We start from the raw sequence: 12,374 nt of genomic DNA on the forward strand, positions 1-12,374 counted from the left end.
CATATGCTATCTGGCAAACTCTAGCCGAGAGTTTTTTCAACAATGGCTTTCTTTTTGTCACTCTCCCATAAAGGCCAGTTTTGTGAAGCACCCAGGCTATTGTTGCTGTATGCATTGTTGGTGTCTCCCAGCTCAGCTCTGGAAGACTGTAACTCCTTTAGAGTTGCCATAGGCCTCTTGGTGGCCTTCCTGACTAGTGTCCTTCTCGCGCAGATACTCAGTTTTTGAGGACAGGCTGTTCACAGTTGTGCCATATTCTCTCCATTTCTTAATAATGGACTTTACTGTGCTCCAGGGGATATTCAATGCCTTCGAAATGTTCTTATATCCTACCCCTGATTGGTGCTTTTGAAGAACCTGATTCTGGATTTGCTTTGAACATTCCTTTGTCTTCATGATGTAGTTTTTGTTAGGAAATGTACTAACCAACTCCCAGAGACAGGTGTATTTAACCTGAAATCATGTGAAACACCTTAATTGCACACAGGTGGACTCCATTTAACTAATTATGTGACTTCTAAAGACAATTGGTTGCACCAGAGCTTATTTAGGTATGTGATAGCAAAGGGGGTGAGCAATCAATTATTTTCTGTTTATATTTGTAATTAATTTAGAACAATTTGTAGATTTTATTTTTCACTTTGACATTATGGACTTTTTTGGTGTTGTTCGGTGGCAAAAACTCCCAATTAAATCCATATTGATTGCATGTTGTAACACAATAAAATGTGGAAAAGTCCAAGGTGGGTGAATACTTTTGAGAGCCACTGTGTGTGTGTGTGTGTGTATGTGTGTGTGGTGTGTATATATATATATAAATATAGTGTGTGTGTGTGTGTGTAAAATATATATATATATATATACAGTATATATATATATATATATATATATATATATATATATATATATATATATATATATATATATATATATAGATAGATAGATAGATAGATAGATAGATAGACTGCGTTTATTTAAACGTCAAAAGGTGTAAAATATATATATATTTTACAGCTTTTGACGTTTAAATAAACACAGTCTCGCACTTTAAAAAGCCAGTAATGTCTGCTGTGGGAATAATGGGGGGGGGTGGGTGGTTATTGTTGGTCTCTTCAGCTGCCTGCCTGTGGAGAAGCTCAAGCACAGCCTGATTACATAATGAAAGGCAGCTGTGCAGTTATGCTTACTTAAGGACAAGGCTATGTGCGCAGGATTTTAACCAGATGTTTTATTACTTTTAATTATTAAAAAAAAAACAACTATGAAAACAGGAAAATACAGTGTAAAAATAAAAAAACTGCCATTAAAATAAGACTTTTTTAAAGCAAATGTAATTACATTGAGACATTATGCTGTAGCAGCTGCCTCTCTTGCCATTCCTAGAAAATCATACGATATCTCTGAGATATCAAATGCTTCATGTGCCATTTCAGGAGACAGCAGGGAAAAGAGAGAGCCGTTTTTCTCTCTGTTTAACCTGAGAAAGTCTGCAATGACCTTCCATCGAGAAGCCTCGGCCTCTTCATCTGCCCATCTGAGAGGGGGCAGAGCAGTGTAGTGAAGGAGGGAGTACACACTGTCATGGTAAATCTGCTTAAACGTGGACTTCAGAAACTCACTGTCTCTCTGTTGAGAAGTGATACAATGCATTAGTGTGATTAGAGACATAATCGAAGCTAGCGCAAGATTCACAAACTAGAAACTTTCTTTTGGAGCAAAAAGTTACATACCTTTTCCGATCTCTTTAAACTGCTTTCCTTCTCTGACCACACACTCTAAAAAGACAAAGATAGATATGAAAACTCTGGGCTGTGGTACTTAACTGTGAAAGTAGTAATATACAGGTAGTATATACATTTGTACTTCTAAAAAAATGTTTACAAATTATTTACTTTTCAAACCTGGACTTACCTAAAAGTATACTATATATGTAACCATTTCAAGCATAATATGTCTATAATATTATCAAACTAAGGAAATGGACTTCAAACATATTAAAAACACTTACCCTGAGAGCATCCATAAGGTCTGCCTGTTCCATGATTTGTGGGAAAGTTGCCAGCACGGGGCTGCAGATTAGTTCTGTAGGAATAAAACAGACAATAAAAAGGTATTTATTTTTTTAATCATCATTCTTCTTTTTGTGTTCTGTATCTGTCGTACTGACATTCTACAGCTTTTAATCTAACGGACTCTATCACTTAATAAAATGCAGTGTTTTTGAGATACTAACTAGTTTCACTTCATCATCCTTACAAGGAGTCTTACATGTATATTAGAAAGTTGGCTTTTTATTTCCTGGATTCTCATTGGCTAGTATCCTTGGCAGGGGGGTACATAAACTTTCAATAGATAACCAGGAAATACAAACATTACCAACATAAGTGCCTTTTCACCTGGACAAATATCCTTGAGCCACCAACTCATCAGGAGTGACCATATTTTCATAACAGTTGCCCATTTTCTAATCACAATAAGACCCTCCAGGGTGGGCAGTATTGGGAAATACCGGACCTTCCAGGGGCTATAAAGCCCTCCCTGTGGTGTCGGGCCTCATTACGCCCTTGGAAGGTCCGGTATTGCCCAATTCCGCCCACCCTGTCAGGTCTTATTGCTTACCTATCCTCTATACACTAAAAAGCTATTCAAAATGTATGGTGTTATTTGTGACTAATTGTGGTTTGGGTTTTACCAAAGCACATTGTACCACAACACAACAGAAGGAAATGTAAGACTCTGCATAATGCCACGAGACATGGTGCATTTATGCATTTTATTTAGGTGGTGTACACTTACCAGCATTCTGCACACTAATCCGGTCTCGCAACAGTGCATCAGCAAGGATCTGTCTATAAAATGCCAGCAAGTGAATGCAGCATGTGCTGCCTACCAAGGTGTCAGGGAGGAGGCTGTAAAGAAAATAGTTCAAATGAATATATTCAACAGTGAGTCAATTCCTGTTACTATCCTCTTTTAAGGTAATGTTTTGAAACTTTCACATTTCCACTATAGGAAGCTTGAAAGATAAATGTGATTTAAGGGAAGTGGGTTGATCCACTATATCTTGTAATAAGCTACTACACTTTTATGAAGCACAAATGAAAGTTAAGACACAGTGGGTTTTGAAACACTTTTATACATTATCAATTTCAGTTAATACACTATTAGGCTGGTAAATTTGTATGTACTGTACTTTGTTGTATATAGTACCTACATTTATTCACTGTCCTCTTTTTTTTATGTGCAATTCAGATTTAAAAAAAGAAAAAAGGGAGTACTGTAAGACAAAAATAAGATTAGACAAAAAAAAAATTTATTTACACAAACATGCAAGGTATCAGTTGGATAAAGGCATCTGCCAAATATAAAATAAATAATAATCAGTTTTAGTAATTAATACCAACTTCAAAGTTGTCCTTGTTTTAGTGTTGGGAGATTTCAGCTTGACAAGGAGTTTAGGATGTCTTCTTGATGTCATCATCTGCTGGAAAATACTATTGCTTGCTGAAAAACACAGACATATTTTTCTTGTATCTTACACTGCACAGTTAAAATCAGTCAAGATCGACTGGATATTACTCAATCAATTATCTAACTTTGTACAAAGCAGTTTTTATCTTAGCTGCTTGACAATGAAATTCTAAAGAACTACTTTGGAATTTCTGTCCCTATAGAATTCTTACGAAATAAGAAGGCTGTGAAGGCATCACAAGTAATTAAAATAGGTAATTAATATATCATTTTATTAATGTACACATGGATTGTATATATGGAGAATTATTCTAACTATCACAAAAACATGAAATACTGTAATACCTCTTCTAGTTAAAGAGGGGTCAACCTCAACCCCTTTCTCATATGGTGTCCCCCCATTTACAACAAGGTCATATGTTCTAAAAGAAATAGGAGACACAATAATATTAAAGTGAAATACACATTCCCAATGGCATTGCAGAGTTATTCTTATAACAGGGTCAATGTCCTAAAGATAGGGAATATGTGTAATTCTGGAGTAAAAGCTGGCCAATTTTTTTTTTCTTCCAAAACTAAAACAGAACTGCCATTGTCTCTTCTTTTGGTTGGGTAAAAATGTAAAAACAGTATTTTATTATAAAATAATTACATTAATTTTTGTTTCTTGACTATGGAATCTATTCAATTGATCTAGACAGTGGTAGATCTAAATACTGACATTGTTCAAATAACTGTTGTCTCAGATTACCACACTGTCTACAGAGTGCCACCTTAGCTTGCTGTTTGCTTTTGGTGGGAAATTACATTAATGCTAGATGGACTGCAGAAAAATAAGAAGCTGAACCCAGTAGTGGGAGCTGCTATTGTATCTTGGCCTGGGGTAATAATGGAAACCTAAGGAATGGAGATAATAATAATGTATATACATGCCAACAATTTAAACTCACAAAGCTTCACAGTCTGTGCTTTTTCTTGTCAAGATAGTTTGCACAGGACAGCTCTAACAAAAGCTTTTTGTTAAGCATTTTAGAAACCAGTTTTATCCTTCCTTTGAATGTAGGTGTGTGACAGAGATCGAATGATTCTTGGTGTTAGATCTCCCTGCTGACCTGTAAGGGCACTATGTAAAAGGAACAGAGTACCCTTAATCAAATGGCATGCAAATTTAATCCTTAGGGTAGGTGGAAGCGGGTCATTTAGGAAGGGCACTGAGCTACGGCACCCAAGCTCAATGACTCGGATGGGAGATGGCGTGGCATCCGAGGATTGGAGGAGCGGATTCGCTTGTTAACCTAGGGGTCATGAGCGAGGGTACAAATAGGGGGTTTAGTGTAAGTGATCTGTTCCTTAGTAAATGGTTAGTGTTTTACCCTACAAGGAGCCTGTGTTTCCGTATTGTGAAGCGTGAGTTTTGTCTTGTGTTTGGTAGTGTTTGTTAACTGTTGTCTGTTTTTTAACAGACTACCAGTAGCATGACCTGGAGCTGTAGCGAAAGCCAGCATAAACCCAGACATTACTTTCACCCCTGCATTTTCATGGAGAACTGTAAATACACCACAAGCACTTATTCACTATCACTAAGAACTGTGTTTGTGTTTTGTGTTTAGTGTTGGTGTGTTAAACTGGACTTTTTAGTTGTGCCGTTGTACTCACTTCTATCATTTATTATTTACAGTTGTTCGCCATAAGGCTCTGGACATTGCTAATTAATTCAATACACACCCTTGCACCTGGAAATAATTTTCTATCTGTTTTTGTATCTGTTCTGCACTGTACGAATCTGTAATCACACACCACTTTGCCACAAAGTGTGACACTGAAATAGGTTTGCTTTATCATTCATTGTACTAAAAGTGTATAGAACATGCTGATGAATCATGAATTAAGAGCAACACCAAGGTATAGTTAAGTTCTGTTTGTATTAGTTTGTACCAACTGAGGTTTAGTTCTGCATGCCAGTTAAATTGTAGGTACAGTAGTTTTTTTAAGACTACACCCCATAGTGAGCAATGTTATTCCTGTTTAATTAACAATCATCCGTAACTATAAAACACTCAATTGTAAGCTATAACACTACCAAGAGAAACTTGTAAAACGATAGAGAATTTGACCATTTTTCCTGCAAAACATAAACTGCTACCATGCACTTCTTATACATTTTTTTAATCATACAGAGATTTTGCCTTACTTGTATGGAACTGGAACTCCGCTGGCATCAAAAAGCTTCAGGAAAGCCCAACCACAGCTCAGCTCCCCACGCTCCCCTGTTGCCTGGAATAAAAAAGAATTTAACATTTTAAATAGATATACTAGAATGGCTTCATCTTCCTCTCTCTCACTCTCTGTATTCATTCAATAGTTAAATAGTTCCTCATTTTCCTGAAATGAGCTGCATGCTTTTAAATACAAAATCCCTCCCTGTAATTATTGCATAAATTGCTCATACTATTAAAACTTACATATAAGACCAGCTGCATAGTAAAGATCTGGGTTTTTTACACTGTCAGATATTGTTGTACATGGTGGACAATCATATTACAAATCTGGATTCACCACAATTATACAATAAGGAAATTATTTGCATGAAACAGGTTACAAATATTACACTACAACAGGTGACATTTTGTCATTGCAGTACAGAACTGATATTCAAATATTTTGATGTGAAAGCTCTTACATTTCGAATGTAGGTGACCCCAAGTTCAAATAAAACTCCTAGTTCTGGAGACTGGGAACTGGACTTTATAAAACAATCTCCATCCAGAAGGCTTGGAAGAATACCTGATACCTGGAACAAAACAAAGTCAAATAAATCTTAAAATATACATGTATAAATGTAATATACCAGTAAATGTCCTGAGATATGGAAGTATATGGTTATTTTCCGGAGACTAGCTGCTTTTGTAACGATCTTTCTATTGTTAAGATCATTGAGGAAACAAAATAATAAATTTAACCTAATTCTACATGTATTACGATCAATTTCATTATTAATAGTGTTTTTTTTTTTTTTTTTTAATGCAGTCATGTTTTCAATGTCCCCGTGTTCCTCAGTAACACCTTGAAGTGGAATGTAGAAATGCTGCCTATTAATGTCACTGTAAAATGTGTGCATTTTTTATATAGGAAAATGTGATACCTGGCAAGTGATGGTATATGTACATGCAAGTCTTGTAAAGTTTACTGGAATTATTATGTATTTATTTATTTTTTTAATTTGGAATCGGAATTTTTTTTTTTTTCTTTTTTTTTTTTTTTCCCCCCCCAATTTGGAAAGCCCAATTATTTTTTATTTCAACTCGGCTCACTGCTGCCACCACTCTGCAGGCGGCCATGCAGCCACCTCAGACCTACAGTGTTGGAGGACCACGCAACTCTGGGCAACTTACAGGCAGGCCCGCAGGTACCCAGCCAGTCTACAGGGGCCACTAGTGCACGGTAAGCCGAGGACACCCTAAGTCCTCCACACCAGGGTGGCGCTTGGCCAATTGTGTGCCCTGGGAACTCCTGTCCACGGTTGACAGTAGAATAGCCTGGACTTGAACCAGCGACCTCCAGGCTATAGGGTGCATACTGCACTCCACACGGACAGCCTTTACCGGATGCGCCACTCAGGAGCAGCATGAAAGATTCTTTATCCACAGGATTACTTACATGAATAAAATACTGGTTAAAGATAACTTAGATGTTTCACAATGAAATCTTTAAACAGTACAATCTAACTTAAAATAGAGTGACATGTTTATTCAAGACATACTGTAAGCTTTCATAAAATATTTACATACTCTTGGAGAAAAGGTCCAGGTTTTAGGGTTCTTTAGTTGGGTTGTGGCTCTGACTGTATGGATATTGCTCAAAACCTACAAATAAAAAGCACATATCATATAGAGAGGTGTATGTATGATCATTCAATAGTAGGGGTTAAAAATAACTTTGACTGTCTCTAGTGGCTTATACCATTAATGAAACCGCTTGTAAAGAAATATTCAGACAGATAGAATAATAGATAATATTAATAAACCACCTTGGATAAAGGCATCTGCCAAATAAATAAATAATAATACTACTAATACTAATAATAACCAATCAATCAATCTTTATTTTATATAGTGCCTTTCATACTGGACCACCATCCCAAAGTGCTTTACAAGATGCAGATAATAATAATAATAATAATAATAATAATAATAATAATAATAATAATAATAATAATAAATCAACAAAACAAATGGGTCCTATTCAAAAAGCTTTAATTAATATGTTTTTAAGGTTTTGCTGTTAATGAACGCGATCTTAAAAACACAACATCTCACATAAAAATTAATAAGAAAATGTAAGTTTAACAAACAGCTTCATGGAAATTGTATGAGTGAGAAAACAATTCTGGTATAACACTATACTTTAAATTGTTAAGCAAAGGTTACTTACTCTGGTTCCATCAAAAACACAAAGTCGGACATGTCTACTGAGAACATAAATACCTGCCCCAGGCAGGGGGATCATTCTACAGCTCCATAGTGTCAAATTCAATGATACCCGGGCCAACCTGGCACGTACCTAAATATAGAAAACAATACATAATAGAGACAACCACTGCACAAAATCAACATTACATTACTTCCCCAATTGCACAAGTCTTAAGAAATTGGTCAACATCCACTACTTATTAGTGTTATCTCAGCTAATGCAGGACCATGTTGAAGTTGCAATCCCATCATATCACCTATTCCAGTCTATTCCATTACAAGATTTTGTTCCAACCAAGTCCTAATTGTTGTTGCTGGTCTTCAGCAAGGTCAGTTAAAATGAAGGAACTGGTTGGAATGGACTAGACAGCCAATGCGTCCATCCATGAACCAGACAGATGTAAAGACATACCTTTATATAATGTACAGTGTAAGTAAAAAAAACAATCATTATAAATTAACAACTTACACTTCCTTGTTCAGGGTCCCAAAGCAGGTCTTTAAAAGCCAACTGTGAATGACTTAACTCAGGCTGAATGTAGTAACTTGACTTAAATCTTTTTCCTAGGAATAAAATCACACTATTATATACACTTATATATTTAAAAAAAATGCAAATCAATAGCACAGTTTGTAACAATAAGGCAGTTTGTATAAAGTAAAAAACTCTTCAGTTATTAAATATGCAATCTACAAGACTCCATCCAAGAAGGTGTACTTGACAGTAGATTAGCTTTATTGGTAAATGACACCTCTACACACATGTATTTTCAGCAGATAATTTGAATTACATAACAAAGTAGTATGTATAACATGGCAAACACCAAGTGGGTGACCTACTGAAAACACCCATATCCAACTCCAGCTAATAAAACTGGTCTATGAAACCATAAAATGTTGACGATGTAAGACAGAATGAAACCACTATGAAGTGTAAAGTGGGCAAGCATATAATTAGATAATGATACTATGAGTTAATATTTAAACATCTGTATTAAGAAACTATTCAAAGAATCGTACCTTCTTCTAGGAGCTGTGACAATGTAGATGGTCTAAATCCAGTTGGGATTGTTCCCATGGTAGACAGTACATCAGTTGCATTAATCTGATTTTACAAGAAATGTTGCAAGTTAACTGAACTGTAAAGGGTTGTATTCAGAATATCAGGATCAATACAGTACTGTAAACAGATGCTTCATTTATTTAAAAAAAAGTTTATATATATATAATGTGTGTAAACATAAGAATAAAAGAGATTTCACTTTCATACAGACTTTAAATAAAGGTCCTGTTTATTGTACAATGTCCTGAGTATATACTATATTTTATTCAGTTTACCTCTGAAACTGCTTTCATGGCAGCATCCAAATTTGACAGATTACCACTGGAAAAAGGGAAAGCAAATACATTGTATCACATTTAATACAATTATATGTAGCTTACACCTAACATCAATGTATTAATTAATCTTCAGGAAAAAAGAAAAAAAAAACACCTATAGACCTGTAAAGGGAAGTGGTAATACAGAACTCATATATTACAATAACAGTACCCACAAGCAAGTTATACCAATTTGCATTGAGAAAGAAAAATCAATAAAAATCAAAGATGTGTTGTTTAAATAAAACTTGATCCTGGATATCTCAAGTTGAACATAGGATTACATTAATAAATGTATAACCAGTCATAAAATTTGAGAGTTGGTCATCTGAGAGATAGCCTTTCCATGTCTACGGTCTGTGGTCTGTGTTTATGGTAGAAAGGTACCACCTACTGGTGTAATACTGGCATTACCTTTCTGTGTTTTTCACTGTTGGAGCAGTTACCACTTCCTCCTCCTCCTCCTCCTCCTCCTCCTCCTCCTCCTCCTCCTCCTCCTTCTTCTTCTTCTTCTTCTTCTTCTTCGCTCTCAGACTTGTTTTCTTTGCCAGTCTTTCTATACAACTGCAAAATGACCAACACATAACATAATCCAGAGCTTTCCCACTTCTTTATTTAATTAGGGTCCTTATTCAAACTGTGAACCCTTACAAACTAATCGTGTCCATCTGTCACACTAATCGTGTTGTCCTACTCAACATACCTCCAGATATGTTTTTGGAACCTCACCCTGGTTTCCTCTGGAGTCTTGCGCTACCCACCAGCCATCTGGTTTTTTATTAAGAATTGTCAGGACTTCACCTTTCTTTAAAAAAAAAAAAAATAGTAATAAAAAAATAAATGGACCTTTATATGTGTATGACCAAGAATGTATAACTTCTAATAAAGACAGCAGCCCATGATCAAAAGACAATCTGCAAAAATGATCCATGGTCAGTGTCTTTAGTTCTTTTAAGGCTTTACCTTAATAGTTAGATCTCCATCTTGCTGGGCAACAAAGTCACTGATGGAAATATATTGATTTATAGTAGGTTGTTCTTCAACAGAATCTTCCCCATCTTCTTCTTCTTCCTCCTCCTCCTCCTCCTCCTCATCATCATCATCATCATCTTCTTCCTCCTCCTCCTCCTCATCTTCTTTTAGTTGAGAAGTGCCTGGTTCTTCAGCATCTCTACCCAAGCATAAACAGACAGACAAATAGGTCATCTTAATTACAATTTAGGATCCTATTCACAAAGTTGTAAATTGTTGAAAGGTTAATGTTTCCAAATAGAACCTTTCTTTCCCAGGTATAAATACAAATAAATGCTTTTCAAAATGTTTACTTACTTGTGATGATATACTTTATCTGCATTCAACAGCTCTGCCACAGTTTGCAGCTGTTGGAGCATTTTTAGCAATCTCTTTTCTTCATCTTGTTTTCTTTGATCATAATTGCCCACCGGTGCAGGCTCATCAGCCTTTTTATATTAAAACATATACAAACCAATCAGTAATATATTAGTGTATCAATGCCATGTTCTTTATTGCCCTTGAAAGCTAAAAACACCTCATACACAATGGTCCAATTTAACCAGATATAGCTCTTATATTCTAGCGTTAAATCAAAAGTGATTTATGGCAACTTTCTGAAATGTAATACAAATAGAAACGTACATTTGACCACACAATTGTATACTTGCTTGCCTTTTTAAAATCCTATAGGATTTAATAGTTTCAAGGATCAAAATACTTTAATCTAATTTCTCAAGAAAACACAATAACTGATACCAAAATTGGTCAAACAAGCTGTGTTTCAATTACCGTATGAAACAATCACAGGCCATACTTACTTTCTTTAACTTATGTAAAGTAGTCAAAGTTTCTTTAACAGATTTCTGTAATTGAATACTCCTGTTGAGAAAAAGGGAAAGAGTCCTGTTCTTAAACACGCCACTTATGTCTTTATCATTCAATTTGTTTCATTTTTTAGCATTTTGCACAGCTCATAAAACAAACATGTGCCTGTCCCAACCCTTAAATAAATGATATTATCCACTTGATTGGGCAAATGGGTAGTGCAGTTATATTCCTATTGATTAATTAGGCTAAACCCCAAGAACTTGGCAAAATGCTGCAGTAATTATACCAAAAATAAATGTCTAACAAAATTACTACTGCTTGATATTCTGATACCCACAAGCAGAAAGGTATTTAACCATTACGTCCCTAGTTTGTACCTACTGACATGAAATGTATACTTATCTATGTATACATTCTGATTAAAATTGTTGTAGGTATTTACTAGAAATATATTTCACCTTTGAAAAGCTTCAGTTCTTTTAGCAGGCTGAGCAGCATCTGGATGCTGAATATCTTTGAGCAAACTGCCAACCTACAGTAAAAAAAAAAAAAAAGTGTTGAAAGAGTTCAGGAATGTAATTTCCATAAAGCCCAGAGGTATCAAATGACTATATTTTTGTTTTGGTTTTATGAAAGCCTGCAGTTGTTTTTAAAGAACTTAAAAACGTAATGAAGCAGTTAGCTTTATTAACCATAAACATATCCAAATGTTTATTATTAATTATTATTATTATTATTATTGATATTCAGTAATTTAGCAGATGCTTTTATCCGAAGCGACTTGCAGAGACTTGGCAGTGATCTATGCATCGAAACTGCTGCTGCAGATACACTGTTTTGAAGCTCCTAAAAAATACTTCAATTTTGCCGTAGCCTAGTCGCTTCCCACGGTGCTTTATTGCAAACCTAAACTTTCTAAAATGACTGTCATTATGACACTGAGCCTACTTTTTGGATACCACAAACTGACACGCATCTGAGAAGTGAAATGTCAAAACTTGGTGGTGTTGCTAGCTATCGAGTAATGTCGTACACAACATTGCAATTTGCACAGCTGTGCAAACAATAGTACGTACCTGCTTTTTAAGGTCGTCTGTGCTTCTTTGTACAGTTTGCAACGGACCTGATCTCTTCGATGGTGGCATTATTACAAAATGTATAACATTCAAAACAAGCCTTAAGATTAAAAACAAAACAAAAAAACTGGCAGAA

General features: G+C 35.4%; 1 protein-coding gene across 1 annotated transcript; it reads right to left on the reverse strand.

The window, feature by feature from the left end:
- Positions 1-1,062: 1,062 nt before the first annotated feature.
- On the reverse strand, positions 1,063-12,374 carry nphp1 (nephronophthisis 1). The gene is given in 19 exon segments (XM_041252202.1): positions 1,063-1,626; positions 1,731-1,775; positions 2,009-2,082; positions 2,797-2,909; positions 3,405-3,504; positions 3,817-3,893; positions 5,663-5,745; positions 6,152-6,262; positions 7,260-7,334; positions 7,903-8,031; positions 8,410-8,504; positions 8,961-9,120; positions 9,767-9,826; positions 10,024-10,125; positions 10,284-10,491; positions 10,650-10,780; positions 11,153-11,213; positions 11,621-11,694; positions 12,239-12,374. Coding segments are annotated over 19 exon segments (2,046 nt in total). The 5' UTR covers positions 12,308-12,374; the 3' UTR covers positions 1,063-1,347.

The sequence above is a fragment of the Polyodon spathula genome, chromosome 6, assembly GCF_017654505.1.
Source record: "Polyodon spathula isolate WHYD16114869_AA chromosome 6, ASM1765450v1, whole genome shotgun sequence".
NCBI classification, from domain to species: Eukaryota; Metazoa; Chordata; class Actinopteri; order Acipenseriformes; family Polyodontidae; genus Polyodon; species Polyodon spathula.